General features: G+C 42.6%; 1 protein-coding gene across 1 annotated transcript in view; it reads right to left on the minus strand.

Annotated features, from left to right (window-relative positions):
* The window catches only part of hcn1 (hyperpolarization activated cyclic nucleotide-gated potassium channel 1), a 48,329-nt gene extending 30,171 nt beyond the window's left edge, over window positions 1-18,158 (minus strand). Inside the window, exons 1-2 of the mRNA XM_028417932.1 lie at window positions 17,639-18,158; window positions 13,746-14,169 (exon numbers count right to left, since the gene is read on the minus strand). Of these exons, the coding sequence (XP_028273733.1) occupies window positions 13,746-14,169; window positions 17,639-17,994 (780 nt within the window). The 5' untranslated portion in view covers window positions 17,995-18,158. The remainder of the gene's footprint in view (window positions 1-13,745; window positions 14,170-17,638) is intronic.
* Between the last annotated feature and the right edge of the window lie 4,657 nt (window positions 18,159-22,815).

Raw genomic sequence — 22,815 nt, forward strand, 5'->3', positions numbered from 1 at the left:
ACATGGAGAGGCTCCACGTGCTGATCACCAGCCTGCTCAGAGGATTAGACAGGATAACCTTCACTGTGATTTATGGATATGTGAGGATGAGTTTAACTAAACCCTCAGAGGGTTCAATTAAATCCAACCTACGATTCTGTAGGTATGAACAGGTGGGCAGTTTGTGAATGAAATGAGACTTTTCCTGACTTTTTCAGTCGGATTTCTACGTAAAGACCTCAGGACAGGATCTTCAGGGTGCCATACTACAGCTAATGTTAGCTGCAGGATAACAAAGGGAGCAACATGTCCTGCTGTTTGCAAATGACAGCATCTGCAAATGTTAGAAAATAGACTGATGCTAGTTACAGAGAACATTCAGTTTAACCCCACTGACTGACTTCACGTTAATACTGATTATGTCACATGCACATATTTTCAGAAATCAAGAGAACAAAATGATGGTCACTCTGTTAACAAAGGTTTCCAGACTCAACACAACATTAGACACAAGTTCTGCATCAGTATGATGTCATACAGACCACAGATAGAGGTGGTGCTGACAGACAGCCAGACTCATCATCGGTGCTCTGCATTGGCGAAATATTGGCTTAGAATTAAGTGCATCAAGCTTAAATTTGACCAGGGGCATAGGTCAGCATAATCCTCTAATACAGTGGAGACAAACAGCCAAGATGCGATAGTGATAGTGACACAAAGTCGCACACGGGTCGTGTCCAGCCAGCGAGGCTCTCATGCACATTTGGCATGTTTACATCCATCCAGCTGTGTGGCACAAGATGACAGATCTCCATCCTGGCAGGTATCACATAAATATATATATATTTATATACATATGCTCCAGTAAACATTATTCTGCAAGCACTGATATAGGCACCAACGAAAACCATCACTCAAACTTTTTTTTTTTGCATGAGTGCAGTCTGTCGGGTTGATGTATTTTTTTTTTAACTGTAATTTGACATTTTTGCATCTGAAAAGTGAGCGCAGGAGAATGAGTCACGGTCAAGCTGTGGGCCTTGAACACGCAATTACAAAGTGTTCTTTATGCATCTTCAAATTGGACATGAGTGACCTCTGTTTGAGGTTAGTGAGGATTAGCATGGGACTAATTTGAGGGGATTAACTCCACCACTGGCTATTACATTGAAGGATAACAAAACTGCTTCCAGGAAAATCTGGAATTCTCCTGCTTAAAATCGTCTTGTAAATCTCCTCTTGGATCTCGTTCGGTTTTACTTAATCACAAAATTACAGTTAAACTTGGATTTGAAAAAAAAAAAAAAAAAAAATCATATTATCATGTAATGGACATTTACAGGGGTTTAGGACGTCTCACGTTTTCTTTATTTCTTCTATATAATAAAGAAAAAAGTTAAGGAGCTCACTCAGGCGTCAGCAGATGAAGTTATATTCTATAGATTCCACACAGAGTTCTTATGTCACGCTCTCTCAGTCACAGAAAAGCAGCTCGCTGGAAGTAATGTAATTCATGTGACTGTAATGCACGATGCATAATCATGTTCATGTACGTTCAGCAGTAAATAAACATAAATAGACTTGGCATTATTTCAGAGCTTCGGGCATCACGCTGTACTGTATGCACTGAGAAGCTAATCGGTCTGCAGTTCTGCTCATAATACAGACCAGACTGCACATGAGGAAGAGCCTTTCCAACATAGTAAACATGCAGCTTTACATCCAGTGTCTGCTCTGAGTCCTCTGCAGCACTCAGGTAATGAGGCCCAACAGTCATTTGTGGCCAGAGACTTAATTAAAAGGCAGGTAGTGATCAATGGGATCTTTAGACACCCGCAGAAAACAGGCAGCGATCTAAGCAAAGAACACTTAAAGATGGGTCATCGCCATTTCACTGCATGAGCTTCTACAGCAAAGCCTGCTTTATACAGAAGAGTAGCCACATCCTGCAAATAAGGCCAAGTACAGGCTGGTTGTGTCCATATTTGTGAGTAAAATAATAATATTAATGTAGAATTGACCGACCTGGTGACACCCTGATGCTGTTGGTAACGGTATCTAGGGCCCTTCTCCCAGAGTTTTAAGGAGAATAACGCACCAATTTAACATGTTAAACTATGTTTTACATCATTGGGTGATGAGGTGCATGCGCATGGTCGTTACTCAACCCCTCTCCATGTTTTTAGTGCCTAACCTGAACCAGGAGGTGTTTAAAAACACTAGTTGTTGATGCCTTATTTCAACAGCAAGTTAAAAAAAGAAAAAAACAAATCATAACAGTGACACGTTCATGCACTTTTTAGCTAATTATTCGTTATAAGTTTAGCTGTTCATAGGTTGTGATACATCTGTGCTTTGTGAGACATGACCCAACAGCCACCCTGTGGTCTTCCCAGCAATGAAGGAGGAGCTTAGTGGTCCTCATTTGGAGACAGAGGCCATCTTGGAGCATAGAGCCAGATAGACAGGGACTTCTACAAAGGAAAGGAGACTGCAAGGCTCAGCAGTATCTATCATTCACCCATTCATTACCTGGATTAAAGGGGCATTCAAGTAGAAATAATTCATTTAATAAATGTAATCAGGTATTCTCCACTATTTCAATACTTACTCTTAAATAAATGTCTCTTTTGCAACATATTTAAAATGTGTGATTGTAGCTTCATGACCTGAGCTGAGGCTAATTCTTGAGCATCAAATAAAACCGTTTGAGGACTGCAAACATCTGATAAATGTGTGAGAGCACAGGATGAAAGGTTGTTGATTGGCTGCACTATATTAGTAGTGTTTCCTTTCAGCCAATCAATGCGATCGTTTAACTGGAAAAGTCATCCCTCTGTAACGTGTCAATCATGAGTGGGAATACTCCGTGTCTGCCCGAGCTGCTCGTTCCCACGGGAACGCCGTGCAGTTCATCTGCGCTGCGTTTTCCATCATTTCTGTGTCCGTCAGCGTTATTCCCTTGTTCTCTCCCACTAAGCACATCACACTGTACCGCAAGGCATCGCTGCTTTGCCCGCTGTCTCACCCGCTCTGCGTCTATTTTGGTCGTGTGAGCGTGATAACCTCAACACTTCTGTTCCGCCTTAATCTGCGCTGTACCATTCCGAGCTGCACTGGCAGAAGCAGCATCCTGTGGGGTAGATGCTCACACAGTCATGAGGGTTACATTGATGATGTGACAGGAACGCTGTATTTCTATTGGCTTTGGGACTGAAACATTTATATTGTGATGTGCTAAGCCTTATATTAGTCTATAGGGATTAATGTATGCTGTTAATTAATGCATATTCTTCTAGAAATGTCTTTCAATGCATATAAAAGCCTGATTAGAGTGCATCAGGAGAACAAGTAAACATATTTATGGATGAATGTTCTATTGATTTGTACCTGTAACCCGAGCAGCCATAACAAAATAACACCAGCTCTCTGCTCTGATAAATCTTGTAACTCTCCAAACACAAGCAGTACTTATAGCTCAGACAGGAGACCTGTGCATTTCTGACTCGGTGCAGGGAGAAAAAGGCTGAGAGGAGGCCCTAAAAAAGGTAACAGGATTCACACATGACCCATTTTCCCCTCCTTTGATCGTCTAGTTATGCAAGTCTGTTTGACAACATCATTTCATTAATCAGTGTCTTTAGTGAGTCAGATGGAGGGATGATGGAGGAAAGAAGGGGAGAGACATGACAGAGAGCATCACCCACCCAAACCCTCACTAAACATCCTGCAATCATTGATAAATATGACTGCCTTCACCCCCCAGTAGCAGAGTGTTATGGTTACACAGTGAACCAAACAATAATCTCAGAGTGAAGCCAAAAACCAGGCTCTGAGCTTGTTTGTTTCTCAGCTGTCGCCACAGATGCCACATTTTGTCAATAATGCATCTGCCAGATATGACACAACAGAACATGTGGGCGCACCGCCCAACGCCATGTGTTCATGGGACGGCAAAAGTCTAGTGTTAGGACAAAAAGGGTTCGTGCAACGCATCCAGGGTTCGAGTCCGCCTGACACCAGCAGCTGTTTTGTTTCCACTTGATTTTATTTAGCTTTAAATAGCTACAGCACAGCTGAATTTGTCACAAATAACTACTTATTAAGTGGAAGAAATTAATAACATTGAATACTTTGAATACAAATTTTGCAAGCAAAACGTCCTCTTCAATATTTTTATTTATTTTATGTTTTAGAGGACTAAAATATTGACCTCATGTTGCATTTTTCTTCTGAGGATGGGCAGATTTGTTGCAATTTATGAACATGGACAAGCACCATGTTTAAATGGTTAATTTCCTGCAAAGAAAATGTCACAAAAATTGGATGTCCACAATTCTGTCTGATACAAGGTTTGCTGAGCTGACAGAAATAAATCCCCGCCTGTCTTATTGCACACTTCAAATCTCTGCTATTTTCTGCATGTAGGCCGTTAAAGGGAATTCTGAAATGTCCTATAACAAAGCCAAGAGAAGACGGAGAGGTTATTTTTATGAATGTCTTGAGGAGAGAAAGGGGAGGAAGCAAGGAGGTTTTATAGTGTGAGTCCTGTTTGTGCTAAGAAGGCAGTCAGGGAAGATTAGAGCCCATGTGAGAGCAGGAGGGATTTGACTGGATTGCACAGGGTGACCTGCTGTGCTCATGTAAACATCAGCAAGATAGACCCTTCCTATCACAGTGAGGACACACCCCACCCTGTACACTGCTGCGGGGGTGGAGATGGCCTCGTGGTGTGATTTCAGGCCCATGAATCATCCATACTCAAAGCTGCTATTGATCTCTCCTGTTTGCTGCAGTCTCTGAAGCTCAACTTCTGATAGATCCAACAGCAGCCATGTTTCTTCTTGCTGCACCTCACCAATAACTCTCTAGTGATGCATCTATAGGTGGTGCTTCACTAAATTCTCTTTAGTAAATGGAAGAGAAAGAACCTTAAATGATTGGCTAGTTACTAATTCATTAATTTGCATCATTACAGGATCTCCAGGATCATTATGTGCTTCACAGAGGATCAGTCAGTCACTGACAGGCCTGCAGTGACTAGTCAATTATTCAATTAGTTGATTGATGATTAATCTGCAAGAATATCAATAATCAAGAAAGTTATTTTTTCTCCTTTTCATTCAATAGAAATAATCCCTACGAGTACAAACAAGAGCTCTTCTCAGGCATCTCCTGACCCCTCACTCATACCCCTAACTCTCCACTACAACAGCCAGGCCAACAAAAATAACTGAGATTAGCCTAATCTGCACACACTTATCACTTCAGCCCCCCCCTCTGTCATCTGTCTGCTCACCGAGCAGAGGGACTGGCCACAACTCGTCCCGTGGTGTCCCACCGGGATGGAAGAATAACCAAAAACCTCCAAAATATTTATCAATAAAACCCTTTTACAGTGCTTTAGAGTCAGCCTGCTGTCAGGACCATTCTTTCTCCTTTTCCGTGGTCCCTTCCTCTCGGTGTCACTGCCGCTCGGTCTCTCTGTCTGTCTGAACTGTCTTTACGGTGCAGACGTGTCTGTTTGTATCTTACATCAAACAAAGGGCTGCAGCCAGAGACGGACTGACAGCGGCAAGTAAGAGGGGTGAACAGGGAGAACAGGGACGACGATGAATCGAGGTACTCCCGGTGGAGGAGCGTGCAACATTGTAAATGTCATACATCAGCTTACAGCGGCGGTATGAGACAAAGTGCTCTGAAAGGCCAGCCAGCAGCTGTTACCTACAGGAAGCTTGATGTATATGATAATGTTAATGTTCTACAGACAAGTGAACTTCTGTTCGTGCAATAAAAAAGGAAGAAAAATGGCTAAAATAACAGGTTACGTTACGTCTGAAAACTGAGAAAACAAAACCGCTTGCAGTGTCAGGGGGACTCGAACCTTGGACTACTGCTTCCTGACAGTTAGCATAAAGTGTTTCATATCTGCTGGACTCAGTCTTGAACAAATGGAATAATGTTCGTTGACATTTTTTATCTCACTTCCTGGCTTTCTAAGCCCCTCCCCTTATGCTGCTTTATTTATATAAGACACATTTGTTCACATTTGTGTCGTAAACAATTGAAACTTGTGGATGGGATCCTGTTAATGATGATCTGCTTAGATCCATTCTGTGATTAAGCTACACATCGCTCTGCCTGCTGTGGTTAAGCCATAAACGTCTCTCTACTTTAAAGTCACGGGTCTGACGATTAACTCTGTACTTTAAACCATATGGTCAAGCAATTAACGCTCTCTACGGCAGTTAGCAAGACCAACTCACAACAGAAGGAGCGCCGAGTGACTTGGCAAGGGAAAATGGGTTAAATCTGTGGGGAGCGAGGAGGAAAAACTTCACGTTCTTTCAGGCGGTGGAGTCTGGGATTTTCCACCCCATGGGCCAAAAGTGAGCTTCCCTCAGTGAGCTGAGCAAGAACACAGTTCAAGGCACATTATGTTCATCGTCAGAGAGCCGTGTCTTAAAACAGAAAGGGCAAGAACACAGACAGCATGAGAGAGAGAGAGAGAGGAAAAAAAAGCATTGTCCTTCATTTTTGTTTGCTTGACAGAATTGGAGAGAAGTCCATTAGGCCGTTGTGTGCGCCTTGACGTGCTTGTTTGTGTGTGGAGAGAAAAGAAAATAACAGAAAACACATGTTGTATTAAATTTTTGTTTTCCACTAATATTTATGGGAGAAATAACATGTTAACAACAGATAATTTTCTACATTTGCAGATGTAGTTCAAACACTGAGTGTGGGTGCCTCTCATTTTAAACGGGGAGATGTCCACCTCCTGTCAAAGTGTCAAACTTGTGACGGGCAGATTGTCACACATAAGGACACGTGACGGCTCTTTTGCCGCCCGCGGGCTGCAGCTCTCCCACACACACACACACAAGACCACAAAGGTCTGCCTCGCCTCCGTCAACAGCCACCCACCCTGCTCATGCTCGGCAGGGTGTGGCTCCCAGCTCTTCCCCAAACAAGACCGCTGATGTATTTACAGAACGAAGATGTTCGCAAGAAAATAAATAAATTCTATACAAACTTGCAGCAGAGCTGCTGTTTTAGGCTGAACAAAATGCAACAAAGCACGGAGCCTGATTTAAAAAAAATGCGATAAAGTGAACAAGAGGGAGCGCTGAATTCAGTGCTTAGCAACACTGGACAGAAAATATCCAGCTACACATGCCTTTAGTGACATAAACCATGTCTTATTATCCAAGTGTGGACGTTAATCAGTAGAATAAAGACTCATTTTTGTGTATAATCATTTTTGTGGTGCTTTATACCAAACTTAACAGCACTACAGTTTTTATTTGTTTCTCTAAAAATCAGAGGACTAATCAAGCAAATGATCCGTGCAGCATGTCCTCACACATAAGTGACAAATTAAGGTGATTCCCAGAGCAACAGTTAGGATTTTTCTTTAGTCAAATACAGAAAATAGGAGAAGGTGATTGTGTCAGATTAAGACCAAGGAAGACAATCATTTTGACTGTTCATTACACTAATTGGCTGGTTTGATGGCAGAACTGAGAAAAGACTAGAAAAAGAATATAATGAACTAAATCCACAGGCCTCTTCGACTTAGATTCCTCCATCCATTTATTCTGTATATCAGGGTTGTGGTCATGGGGGCAGCAGCCTTTACCTCCCCCTCCCTCAACCAGCTCTTCCTAGAGGCAGTTTTTGACAGATATATTCCCTCCAACATGTCCTGGGTCTGCCCCCAGGGGCCTCCTCTTGGTTAAACATGCCCGAGGGTGCGTCCTAACCAGATGCTCAAACCGCCTCATCTTGCCCCTCTCAACGCAGAGGAGAAGCGCCTCTATTCCAAGCTCCACCTGTGCTCCTCATCCACTCTCTAAGGATCCAGGATCTCGTCACTACCCACAGCTTGTGGCCACGGGCCTTTTGGCTCAGCCCACGATGGACTTTTTCTCTTTAACTTGGAATCATATAGGTTCATAGCTGGATTCTAGCCTGTTAGATAAATGACATCCACACCTTCAGGCACAGTGCAGAAGTCTTCAAAATGCTCTTCATGTTAAGACAATACAACAAACAGTGCAGCTTCAATGTTCAACATTCAGTAGCTGTTTCTTCACAAAGGTTTCAGATCAGATTTTATATGTGGGTTGATATTTATTATTTGGCTGTGAAAGTACAAAAAAAAGTGCTACTAAGCTGCCATATGCCACCTCTGAGCTACAGGCTATGAACTCTCCAGATGCCTACACACAAACACATAGATATGACACGGACCCACAACAATCCTCGGACTCTCACATCACACCGCATCAAATCACATCACATAACAGGAAACAGTTGTCATCGGCCAGCGGCTTTGCTCCCAACACAGAGGACAGTCCTGCAGCTGGTCACATTCCTGCTCCACACGGCTCTGCTGTGTGGTACATCGTGTGTGTGTGTGTGTTCTTGAGCTAAATGCCATTTGAGAGAACATGGTAATGAGGCCAGAGCTCCTTTTAATTATCCTTCTGCTCTGTGTGATAAATAACTTTTCAATTTATGTAGATGCACATACAGATATTTGTAAGTAAATAACAAACAAGTGTCTGTATAATAGAAGAAGGTGGGTCTGTGTTCAAATGCCTCATGGTTTCCTCTGTCAGCTCACTCACTCCATGATTCAGCACACCTCCTGTGTGTGTGTGTGTTTGAGATTATGCACCTGTGTCACTGCATGATACTGGGGCGGTGGCCTCGAGGCACCGAGCTCTTGGCACAGCCTGAGGCAGGTGAATCAAGTCCACAGGACTCTGTGAACTGAGGCCCACTAATCTGCTTTAGCAGGAAACTATCTGTTGCTGAGCAGGCAAGTTAGAGCACACAATGGCTTGACCGTGACACCACCTGAGGTTATTTTTTAATAAGTGCCCTGTGCATCAGTAGATGTAAATTATATTTCTTTTGCTGCCGGAACAACCTCTGCTCTTCCTCTAATTTAGCAAAGAAAAAAAAAGCAGACAAACATCATTATTATGTCTGAGAGAAGGCTATAAAAATGATGTCAGACTGTCACACAATAGAATGGGTTATTTCTGCAGGGACCAAATTTAGCCAGTGTAATGTAGTTAAAGTCTCCTCTTCTGCTCCCACGCAGTGAACTGGATACCCAGGTCAGTTGGCTCACATTTTCCCCCTTTCAGATCAATTTACCGAGCGTGAATCAGGCACCTTTGCTCAGGGTCCCTACAGGCAGACTCTAATTAAACAGATCACTTGCATCATGTTCTGCAGTCCGCTGTGGCACATGCGGCGCTCCTTTAACCTCCACGTTGGCAGCCGAAAAGACAGAAACAGCTAACATTATCCGGAGTAGCAGGAGTAAATTTAAAGGTAGTTGTTGAGAAGAAGAGGGACGATGTGACCTTACAGGAGTGACTCTTGTCACAGAAACAGGTTGTACTTCTGCACTACAGCTCTGTGACTCCGATGCTGACAAAGTGCAGTTGCACATAGAGGGCTTCATAGCTGCCACTTCCTACAAGCAGCTGCTGAGTGCCTCGCACACATTCACTTCATGTTTCTGAAGAGTGAAGCGAAAGTTACTGAAGGTCCCTCCAACCCAAATTACATAGGAAAAAAAATGATGCCTCAGGCTATTTTAATGCCACAAACTTCATGGTGGCGGTGACATCATCGTCCACCAGAAGATGCTTCTTTCAGATACATGAAAACATGCTGAAAATGTAGATTATATACGGTTATCCTACCACACATCCTGCTGCTCTAACACGCTTGTACTAAGCAGTTACTCTGTTACAACTGTAGTCGTCTCTGCAGCATAATCCATAATTAATTTAATAACTGTAGTTAGTTCTCGGTTTAGGCTGTTGTGCAATATGGACTTGTAAAAATAGATCCCAACAGATGTCTGTGTGCGAGGACATGAGGTTCTGCTTAAGCCTCAAGTATCCTCTGCTGATCGCTACTAAAGATCCGTGTCCCAAAAACTGATATTTGAAATGAGATGAAATTATGCTAGTGTAGAATATATGTTTCTATACAGATGGTTGTTTAATGTGGATGTATGTATACGTCTCCTGCTAGTGGACTTAACAATAAGAATGACCGTGCATCCCTGCGTGCTTCATCCCATGAGCTGATAACTGATGACTGAAGTAGTAAAACTGTAAAGCAGTAAACGAAATGTGCTGTAAAGATCAAGTTTAACCCAAACAAATGTTTGCCTGGGGCTTTAGAAAGGGTAGAGCCACCCCAGGGGACTGGTATGCTGCCACAAGCCCAACCTGAGCCCCTCCTGCTAGAGCTGGGATCTGGCAAGAGGCCTGGTGACTCTTGATGAGCCAGATGTGGCACTGGGAGCTCTGGGGATTTTCTACAGCAGTTTAAAAAAAAACGTTATCCCCTTCGTCTGCTTTTGCATTTTTATATTAAATACAATGAAGCCAAAATCAGCTGTGAAAAAGGGGTGGTGTAAGAATCTATTCCTGGTAACACAAGTCATTAACATCTCTCCAGTGTTAGCACATATCCAAAGGTAACAGCATAAGTTAGAGAGAAAGAGAGAGAGAGAGAAACACAAGTGACTCTAAGGTCATTGGGATAATTAGCTCTGTATCTGTGAGGGCATGAAATAATAAGAGAAACATAAGGGTTAGAAATGAATAGGAGCACGGGGCAAAAATGCCCTTGAAAGATCAAAAAAAGCCAGAGAAATTAAAGATGAAGGGGCAAAAAATGCCCCTGATAACTCTTCTCATTATTTCAGTGAATTGTTAAACAGACATTATATGATGCCCTGGTGGGCCTCTATAGGTGAGAAGCAGGAACCTGAGACTAGAGACGTTCTGAGTGGGAAATATTGAGTCGTATAATCAGTGTAACATGATTTTAAAGTAACAGCTCCGACTGTGCCTTAATTCTCAGTGTGTAGAAATACACGTTTAGTTTCCAAGGACTGAAATATGGACCTTTGCACACTGTCTCTTTCAGCATAAAAACAACTTGAATGTGAGATACATAAATATATATAAAATCGCAATATATACTGTCTTTGTTACAGTATCGGAATATATCGTATTGTATTGTGACATGTGTATCGTGATATGTATCGTATCGCCAGATTCTTGTCAATACACAGCCCTAGTCCATAGACTTCATCAAGTGTAACTTATTTCAGGAGAAGTGTTCAACTTTATGAGAACTATTAGAAGTCTCAGTCAAGGTGTTATGAAGTGTTAAGCTTCTGTGATTGGTCTGTACACAGTGGGCTTATCGGAGGGTTTTTTTTCCAGTGTTACATTGAGCTGTGTAAACACCAGCTTCCATTTGGTCTGTGCTTGTTTAGACTGGCATGTTTGAGTGCACAGCATATTTACTGCTCTGCAGGAGCTTCACGCTGTATGCTACAGTCTTCCAATGCACGCCGCTTTGCAGTAATTATATGTGTACAAACACATGACTGAATGATTGAACAGTCGCATTGAGAAGCATGCCTGCAAACAGTAGCTTCCAGTAGCATAGAGTATTTAAGCAGATGGAGTCATCTACCATTCCTTTTCTAATGAGTGACATTGCTTCGGTTCCTTTGTGGAGCCGTTTAGCCATTCTGCTTCTCAGCAGTGCTGCACTTTCAACAAAGAAAAGCTGAGTATTTACTGTGAAATGATCAACTGCAGCTCTCTCTAATCTCTTTTTGTATATTGATCTAGTTGTGCTCTGAAGTCCTCTGACAAATCATCAGGATCTATGAAAACCAAATGTGACGTAGCCTAGATAACACAGATGGAGGGAAGCGATGGTAACAAAGTGAGGTGGTGGTGGTGGTGGTGGGGGACAGATGAAGGACTGACGGACTGACATGCAGGCTGGAAGATGAGTTATTGCAGAACTGAGTAACTAACGGAGTCCGTCCCAAGGCTGATGCAACGATGGTTCACTGCTTGAAACCCATTATTGTCCCTCCATTAAAGCTCTAATCCTGCTTCCTACATGTAACATGTTACGACAGCTTGGAATTCTTCCTCCCCGTGCTTTTTCTTTCCTCATCCATCTCCTGTGGATGTGTCTAATTCACTGTTGTTTGTGTTATTCAGTTTGTCTGTTTAATGTGGTTACACCAAAAATAACTACACTCAGTTTCTAATGTGCCGGTCATATCTAAAAAAAGTGCTAAACGAGGATAAAATACTGTGTGAGTGAGAGGGTGAGAAGGGAAAGGAGGAGTCTGATAAGCAGAAAGACGAGTGACGTGAGTGAGATGAACCGTGCAGGGCTGTAGATGACACATCCCTGTATATATATATATATATATATATATATATATATATATATATATATATGTATATGTACTGCTCTGCTTGCTTGCTCACTGCAGATTTTCATTAACCTTGTGGCACTTTCTATTTGTCCATACGGTCTCATCCTCCCACTGCATACAGCCCTGCAACATAATATACTGTCGGATCTGAATTTCATAATCGGCTTCCTACTACCGTCCATATTGTGCTCATTTTTTTCAGAATATTGTCATGTGTGCGTGTGAAACTGATATTTGGCTTGAGATGCTGTTTTTTTTTACTGAAGCGGAAATAATGCTTTTGTTTTTCAAATGCCACATTATGCAGCAGGGGTAGTATGAAACTGTTAAATATATACACTGACAGAAAATTATAAGCCACCATAAACGCTATAAAAGTCAGGCTGCCTCATTGACACTTAAGCACAACGACAGTGCTTTCCTGCTCCATAAATGTTCGCTGATCTGTAGCATGGGGGCTGGAAATTGATGCAATGTTTTCACAAAGTTCCACAGCTTTGAATATGTTTATAAAAGCTTATGGTTACAGGAGCATAACATGCCCATGCACCACACCTTATCTATTTTCTGTTACACTCTCGTAGCTGCAGATATGTGCACTCCAAAGAATCTAAGCTCAGGTTGAGCCTTGACAACAACACAATTTGCTTCAGCCAGCACACAGAGTGGATAACAGCAGCGATAACAGCAAGGCAGGGGCACGGACCGGGGGCTATGGGGGCAAGGACGTTTGGGGATAAGAGCACGAATGAGAATGTCTCACTGCAGATACTATTCTCTGTTCATCTATATACATTTAGCTAAGCTGCATTTTCAGATGAGACACTACTGTCTCAGCCATGATATCTAAAATGGATCCATTGGCTGAAAGGTATGGAGTTGGACAGTCTTTCCATCAGCTGGTGTAATGAAATCATTACCAGGAGAAGGAGAACACTGCAGCTGGGTTAAATAGTCTGAGTCAGGAGGTGCAATGACTCAGTGGTGGGTGCTAATGTATCACTCTCTATTATGTCCAGTGGGGTATAACCTTGTGATACTTACACAAACTCCACTCCAGAGGAGACACAGATATTAACAAAGTCATTCATATAGCCTCTATTTTTTTTCTTTTTTGATGTAATTGCATTATATTGTACCCTGAATCCATACATCTATACATAATTATCAAAATCAGAGCCATAAATGGAGGATATTCCTTTTGGTTTTGAATTAATTTCACCCATCATTGAGCTGAAACGGGCATTTCCACTTCTTATCTACAGATAAGCCCTTTGACTGGTGATGATTGACAGCCCCTATTAGATTTATATGTGCACAATTATATCTGTGAAATTACCTTTCAAGGTTTTTACTGTGTTACTGGCTCCAGAGCCAAGGCTAGTGGGGAAAAAAACAAGACCTAAACCAGTGTTTCCCCCCCCCCCCTCCCCTGTTTGGTGATGTGCACAGACAAACGTATACACACCTCCTCCCACTGATGTATGTATCTGATGAGTCGGGACAGTCTCAACAGACGCAGCAGACTGAGGATCTTGGTGAAGCGGACGATACGCAGAGCACGGGCTGTTTTATAAAACTCCGAGTCAAAGCCTTTCTCCACTATTAAAAAGATATAATCCACTGGAATGGAGGAGAGGAAGTCCACAACGAACCAGCTCTTCAGGTAATTCATCTTGATGACCTTTGGATCGAGGATGATCTCGGAGCTCTCCTCGTTGACGATCCCCGTCCTGAAGTTCATGACCAGGTCCACCAGGAAGATGGTGTCCGAAGCCACATTGAAGACCAGCCAGGTGGTGGTAGTCTGCTCTGAGAAGAAGGTTATTCCCACAGGAATGATGATTAGATTCCCCATCATCATGATGAGCATTATCAAGTCCCAATAGAACCTGCCGGGCAAGACACACACACACACACATTAATCAGCAATGCATGGAACAGAGCAGTCAGTAAGTGGTAAAGAAAACAGTGACTAAATGGGCAAGAATTCATTGGATGGAAGTTAATGTGCTTGTGATGAACAGAGCCAGAGGTGATTCATCAGCACCCTGGGCTGCAGTAAAGGCCAAGCAACCATAAATGAAAATAGATGCTTTCAGGAATCCTATCACATTCTAAAAACTCTCCACTGACGCCATCCCTGCTGTCTGACTGCCTGCCTGCCTCTGCTCTGCCTTCTGTCCTCGTCCCGGCCGGGAGACCGGCTACACAGTAATGGATCTGTTTGAATAAATTAAGCCAGGTCCTTGGCTTTATAAATATCCACGTATCAAGTGTCCGATAATTGTCTTTACTTACACCAGCAGTTGTTGAAGGGAACGTGGAAGCATTTTTTTCCCTTTCCCTTGACTCAATAGGACAATAATAAGGACAGGGATGGAATGCTCAGTCTATTTCCCTGCCAAGATTATGCATGTTTCAGGTAGGGCATATAAGAAGCCAGAGCGTGCAGTGGGTCCTATAATGCTGCATACAACACTTGCTCCAATGCTCCATTTCTCCCAGCCACCAGCTGAACCAGGAACAGAGTGCACTGCACGCAACTGCAACCCTGGTTCACCAGCATTCAGTCCACAGTTTAACTGCAGACTCCACTGCTCCAGCACTGGACCTACTTCCACATTCACCCACTACACTTCCAGCTCATTTGTGCTCCCATGTCTATGCCTTCACATCCAGATAAGCTGTGCACTCTGCCAATCGTTTCTATAGCCTGCGTTTAGCTTCCATTGCTGCTGTTTTCATTGATTAAAAACACATTTGAACATAAAACTGAACGCTGTAATATGCTCCAAATTATATTAAAAAAAACTAAACAATACGGAGGAATCACTATGGAAACAATCCTTCAAATCAAGCCAGCGTTTTTTGTAGGTTTCCTCCCTACAACAAGTCATCCATCAAAGTCAATCCCAGACCACTCCTGCCAAGCAACAGAGGGAACCCCACACAATCTTACTCAGCAAAGTCCGGCCCTTTCCATTCTGAGATGAAACGGGCATGCAGCACTATGACAGGTCATGTGTTGAAGATAAAAAGCCTTAGAGGAGTCTTTCTAACAGGAACAGTGCTCCTATCTTTCTGCATTGTACATTCAGGGCATCAATGACAGATTTAAATGGCAAGAAACATGCTCTGATGCAAGAAACGTAACGTGATATGTTCCTTTAAAATGGCCGAAGAACACCCATCTGTCTCTGTGGACAGCGCACTCTGACAGAAAACATCCCTGAGAGTCTTTCAGACGATGACAAAGGCCTCTCCTTAGCATAACCAGAGGTGTATGAGGCCGTGCATGAGGCCTCTCTCAAAATCGATGAATAATGAATATTACTAACCTGCTATTAATCTTTAAGCAGCCACTGTGTACAAAGAATATGTTGGATATTGAGTTTCAAACACTCCCACAAAGCAGCATAAAGCCTGTGTGAATAGTGGTGTCATTCATGGGCTGTACTTACGTAAGACTTTTCATTAAAAGAACATACGCTCTTGTTAGTTTTGTCTTTCTGGTCATACAAGGTCCTGCTACAGTGCACAAAGGTAATTAGGACAGTGATGTTTCATATAATGATGTAACAATTAGCAGATTGTGTAGCAAAAAGGCAGATAAAAGCATGACTTTAAACCAGGAGGCTGTCTGTGCGGCGTAGAAGGATCGTGTCTTTACCAAAGGGCAAGAACTTCCTGTGAAAACAATGATGTTTGGAAAATGTCACAAGGAAGTAACCTTAGTTTTTATGCCCCATGTAAGCATTTCACTGACTTGTTTGCATCCTGTGCTTTGGCCATCTTTTAGAAGGGGGTCAATCGTCTTTGCTAAGCTCATTGATTGTTATTTCCAAGAGTTTAAATCGAGGCAACTGGACTCAAGGATTGTTTTTTGAAGACGATTCGCCACTCCCCCAAGTGGCTTCTTCAGTTCTGTCTTCAAAAAACAATGCTTGAGTCCAGTTGCCTCGATTTAAACTCTTGGAAATGACTATGACCTGGATGGATGCGAGCATCCACAGACTCATTGATTGTTGTGTTGTGCAGCAATCATCGCCCACCGTCAATGTGCGTCTGTGCTTATGGCTGTGTGAGTCAAGGATATTCTAGTTGGACTTTTGTTCAGTATAGTGATGTCAGAGCTGCTGTGATCAAACTTATCTAAGTTTCAGTGCATTTAGCAGCAGCATGAGGAGGAAGAGGAAGAGGAGGAGGAGGAGGAGGAGGAAGCCGTGAGGTGCAGTGCTGCATTCTCAGGCCTGCTCTGAGTTCAGCACCACGGACAGCTCAGGGAGCGACGTGCCCTGGCACGTTGCTGGACGTGTTATCTACAGCGGAAAAAAAAGGCCGGGATGATTGTCACCATCGAGCCGTGCCGAGGGACCCTGGTGCAGAGACTGGGCCAGATGAGATGCTTAATTGGTTAAGTGGTGGACTGTAAACATGCAGCATGTGTCCTGCATGTACCTGATCTCATGTGTTTACACTTGTGTTAGAAATATGAAGCAGATAAAGAGGCAGCGTGCCCACAACTCACAATAATACCGTAATATGGAGGCAGTGGGTGCGTCTGTCTGCAGGCTTAGTTTAAAAAAACAAACCAGAAGATGTCACCACTTTGGCTTGTGTGTAGCTGAGATAATGACAATGAATCAGAGCATCATTACATTCAGTGATCAGTTTCCACTCATTAATTCCACACACGGCCATTTTCTCCTTTCCCTGCACGATTTTTTTACCGCATCCTGTGCATTTTCCCCCTATCTCTCTCTCCTCCTGCACACAGGCCCGCCGCCTACACTGAACTGTTTACAACCGTGATGCTGCATTGGCATTGTCATTGTCACGTTGTGTCCAGGTAACTGTCGGAATATGTCGCAATGAGGAGCTGACGCGCTGCGCCGTTTGGTTGAGGAAGGAAAGCGTGAGGAAGGCAGAGCATAAAGAGTGTCTGCGTGCGTGTGCGTGCGTGCATGTGTGTGTGTGTGTGTTTTCGAATCATGACATTCACCATCCCTGTTCCAAGGACATCTCACTGGCACACCTTTTTGTATTTTAGCCTTAATGCGTGGTAATACATAAATGCCGCAATGAAACACTGATGTTTGCACAGAGACGCGCTCAGACATCAGAAGCCGGATCGCTTAAATGCAGGTAGATTAGCGCGTTGGGACAGTGTGTGTGTGTGTGTGTGTGTGTGTGTGTGTGTGTGTGTGTGTGTGTGTGTCGATGACAGAGCGTTATGTGTGAAAGTGTAGGCTATAGCTTGCAGACCCTAGGGTGACGGGAGGGGTGGATAAAAAAGGGAGGAGGAGGAGGAGGAGGAAGAGGAGGGGGGGGTGAGCAGGTGTCTATTCCAGCCCTTACCTAAAATCGCTATACGGGTGAATGATCCAGTATCCGGCCGTTTGAACCCTTTCTTGTTCTTTCTCCACGGCTTTCTGACTGCCGAACATACGCAAGGAGAACTTATTGACTCCGGGCTGCATCATGGCCCCAAATTGCCTCTGCATAAAACCATGTTGCCTGGACGCCCCCTCCAGATCGTCAAAACCGACCATGGTCTCTTCCCGCTCCCCCTTGAAGCCCACTGAGTTGCCATGGTCCTTCATGTTCTGGCTTCCAGTGTTATTTTTCTGTATCGAGTCTTGCCTCTGAAAAACATTATTCCCATCCGCCTTCTCCTCCTTGTTGCTGGAGAACGAATTCGATTTGTCTTCCATGGTGTGTTCTTAGTTTTCTGCGTGACAAAGCTTTCCGTCTCCGGCTCCGGATCGGGAGGGCAGCGCGCAAAAAAACTCGAGAGGGACCCGCCGTCAGCTCTCCCTGTTTCTTTTTTTTGATGTCCTTCAAACTGTTCAGCTCCTCTGCCTTCAATGCCAGTGCTGCAAACTGAGACAGAGTGCCCGACAAACCCGCTGGATCAGGTTTCTTGGGTTACCGCCATCTACCGACGGCCCCGGCTTCTGCCGTCCACAGCCTGTGCCTCAGCTCAGTTCGCACGGCACTGCGGTTTAACTGGCACATGCTCCTGCGCCTTATTTACATAATGTTGCTCATGATATCCCCCTCCGTCTGCTCTCTTTCTCCTCCTCCCCTGTCATCAGTTTAGAAGCATTATTATAGGAGCAAAGCCAATAAAATTCATATAATAAAAATAATAATAATATTTTTTTCCCATTGACACAGCATGCGCGCTTCCTGCGGCTCAGCTGGCAGCAGGTCTGTTTCCTGCTGTGAAGTTACAATGAAACAGACTGTAAAGTCATATGATGACAAAAGTAGTGGAACATGTTGTGGATATCACACAAAAAAAAAAATGTGTTGCAGTTCTGATCCAATATTTAGTTCCAAACAAGGGTCTGCATTGCATCATAAGGATTTTTATATGAACAATCATTGCACAAACTTTTAGAAACCATGTTTACACCACAGGGTAAACACTAGCCATGTTTACCAGTACAAATAAACAAATAAATTAATTAATCCAGGGGAGATTTATAAGGACTGCCTGTCAATACATTTTTTATTTACTCACCCAGATCAATAATAGATTTTTGTTTAAGCTGGATAATAAAGCTGTGTAAACAGTGATAGAAACTACATCTGTACCCGGCTGTAAATATATATATAAATATATATAAATATAATATAAGTTGGGCATTTTAACATAAAAATCCGATGGGGATTGACTCGATATGGTGTCAGCCTCAAGTGGCCGTTTGAGGAACTGCAGCTTTTGACACTTTACACATTGATTGTTAGCAGTAGTGGAGGAAGTACTGAACTTTGGTACTTAAGTAAAAGTACAATTACCCAGCAAAATATATACTCAAGTAAAAGTAGAAGTGCTACATCAACAATCCTACTTAAGTGAAAGTCTTAAGTACTTTTAAATGTACTTAAAGTATCCAAAGTAAAAGTACTCGCACACCGAATATATATGATTGATTTCCATTGCAAAGGATCTGAACAGGTTAAAATAATCAAATAAATCATCTCAAATGAAAATGGACCATGTGTAGTTAATGTACATGTTCAGTCCAGAAGCAGCTATGGACAGGTCTGTGTGTCATGAGGCAGGCTGTGGGCATCAAGTGAACAGAGAGGCTGCTGATAACAAACAGGCATTCAGCATGTTTACTGTGTCAGTGTTCCTGCTGTAGATTCATGTTATGATTCATGTTAATCAGACATGAATGGATGGACCTGTGTTAGCAGACAGCAGCTAACTAGTTAGCTAACTGAGCCAGAGCACCGGCATCATGACTGAGGCTCATTATAGAAACACAGCTGGCAGCGTGACACCACCTCCATGCAGAGTCTGACCTCACATCAGTCCAGCACTGTGTTCATCACATGGAACAAACACTGTAGAAAGGTAGTGGAGTAAAAAAGTACAGGTAACAGCTGCAACATGTAATGGAGTAAAAGTATAAAGTATGCACTATTATTTTTACTTAAATACATATAAATGTACTTAAGTACAGTAACAAAGTACAAATACTTAGTTACTTTCCACCACTGATTGTTAGCCTAATGCGTAATAAAATGCATTGATGTTAATCAGATTCAATGGCTGCATAGTTTTATTCTGGGCAGACGAATTTTGACATCTTAACATCCAGCTTGACAAACTGATTATATTATATTTTACTCTTATGGAGAGTTAAATGGTAACAAAGGTATATTGTGTCATTTAAAAACACTTTCTGTTCCAAACCTTTCAGTAACGCAGCAGCTCATCCCAGTCTGTGGCATCAACCCACACAGCCAGTCTTTCCACACACACTCACACCCAGCTGGCTGTGCACATCACCACGGAGGACATTAGCTCAGATATTTTGCATGTTTGGACCTGAATGATTATGTAATGATCCAAATGTTATCGTAATTGAAACAGACATCCCTTATTTATTTATTTTTTTATTTTGTTTTGTTTATTTTTTTGTGTGTTTTTTTCTCTCTCTCTCAGCCGGGCTTGTGTTGGGTTGGATTAGTTGGCATGCCAACTGTTTTTTTTTTTTTCCCCCTCCGCTACACAACGCTTGTGTAACTTCACTTTCGCAGTTGATGGAGCAGGGGTGGGGGGGGACTGACTGAGGGAGGCAAATGTTGCATAAGATTTATGGCTTAAAGTCATACTTATATTGACCAAGTGCAAAATCCCAGATGGTCCATTCGTGTGTCAGAGAATAAACACAGCATACATAACTTCACCTGGTAGAGAGCGTGCGTCACTTAGGGACACGTTCTTCTTCCTGGTTTAACCTCATCATCATCCTCATGCACGTAAATGTGTAGGATAACTCCAGAGATTAAACCAGATTTATTTTTGCGCATTTTGTCTTCGTCATAATCATCTTTTTTTTTTTTTATAACTTTATAACCATGTTTGTACATTTACATGAAAGACTTGCTGTATGTTGCAGTTTAAGCTGCATGTTTAAGCCGATCCCATGGAGTTTAATCCTGATTTATAATGTAATACAGAATACCCCGAAAAATAGTGGACATTAAAATGCTGCGTCCTGTAGGAGGCGGGGGGGGGGGGGGTTAAAGTTTGTCTCTGGACCTTCTGATGATCTCATTGGTCCTTCTGAAATTGCATTGTGTGTCTAAGATTACATCCAGTCATCTCTGCTTACAGTCAATACCTCATCTGGACATGAAACATTACATACCCCTGCACTGCCAGCCATTGCTTATGCCACAAATAGCATCAGCCCGCTACAGGATGGCAGCATTGTGTTACAATGGCCCCTTGGAACCTTTTCATTTTCTGCCAAGTCATTCAATGTATAGCCTGATCAGATTATATAATTCACCTTAAAACTTAATGAAAAATGATGCATCTTAGTTAAAAAGCTGAACATGACATGTATCATTTGAGTTCTTGTAATATTTTGGATATAAATCACCTGCAGAGTCACTGAAACATCTGAGAGCCTCAAGCTCAATAACCGAGACAAATTAAAAAATACAAATCTTCCACCTCTCAGACCAGACGTGCCTGCTAATTCACTTGTCCTCTTTGGACTCATGTCCATTGACTGACTGCTTTAATTAAACCAACGATTGGGGCTGGGAAGATGGTAGTAGTGTTGTAATAGGATCGCAAGCTTTTGGTCTGTCTCCAGCTGAGACTATCAGGATATCATGGACCTCACAGAGGTGAGGTGAGGCTGCGGCGCTGGACGGAGAGGTCAAGGTTGACTTAATCAGCAAACTGACAAACGGGAGCGTCATGAGGCTCAATCAGCGAGACGGTTATGGTGTAATGATGGGGTGTAGATGTCAGAAAAGAAAAAGACCAACACCATTAATGGAATGCACACAACATGAACTAAAGCTACCAACAGATTACCATTTCCATTAAAAACAATAATGACACTATCCAATATATGATCGTGATTTGAAGCATTTGCAGAGCATGTAATTTCATTTACTGTATGTTGCGACAGTATAAATAAACATGAGTGGGGTTAATGTGACAGTTCACATTACCATATCATAATTAGACTCACATAGCTGAGCTCTTGTTTAACTTACAGATTATGCAGCTACTTGGCCACAGCTGCACTTAACCTTTAAGCTCATGCCATGAAATTACGCTCATCTACTGATTATCAACGCTACATAAAACAAGAGATTTTGTGTGTCTGGTAGCTAATGTGACCTTTAATAAGAGGCTGGAGTAGAAAAGATGTTAAGAGGTCATATAGTGTGTGATGATTCATCTGTAGCTAGCATGTAGATTTTTATAAATTTAAAGTTGTTTTTGTCCTAACACTCAAGGACAGCTATGAATTTGCAGAAAATGTTTGTTAAATTATGCTAAATGTTGAATGCATCGGATCAGGTCAGGGCTAGCAGGGTGCCTTTGCAGGCAGTGCTGTAGCTAAAGTGCGTTGATGTGTCGGATGATGTTCTCATCCTTTTGTGCCAGAAAAACTGGCACATGTTAAATATTTCTTTCTGATCGTCACCATGGTAACCATGAATATGTCAGTTGTAATTATTTGTTTTCTATATATATATATATATATATAACATTAATCAGGATCTTTTCTTTAACCCAACCAAGTAGTACAACCAAGTCGGTCCAAACACCGCACTTGGCCGCCTGCCTAACCTGGATGGCACCCATCTCCTTCAGACAGCAGTGTAACTCCACACCTGATCCTGATTAGCCTGCAGTCCTGAACATTTTAGGAAACTTCCTTTACTTGTTTGTTCTGTTTTTTTTTCCTCACATGGTATCTTTAAGCATGCCTGTTTTGGTTAAATTATGCTGCAATTCAAGCAGTACAGCACATATTCCCATCATATAATCCCTCAGTTTTTAAGTACTATTCCTGCATTTTCAAGACATAGTGTAACATATGGCTCAAATCAGTGGAAGTGACACAGTTACAGGCACCTTTGCCCTGGGAACACATATGCCTAGACAGTGGATCAGGTGTTGATGCACCATTGACAGCCTTTCACTGCCTAATTCCAGATTTGTGGCATACGCAGTGTCCACTTGCTAAGCGTAGTAA

The sequence above is a fragment of the Parambassis ranga genome, chromosome 12 (assembly GCF_900634625.1).
Source record: "Parambassis ranga chromosome 12, fParRan2.1, whole genome shotgun sequence".
NCBI classification, from domain to species: domain Eukaryota; kingdom Metazoa; phylum Chordata; class Actinopteri; family Ambassidae; genus Parambassis; species Parambassis ranga.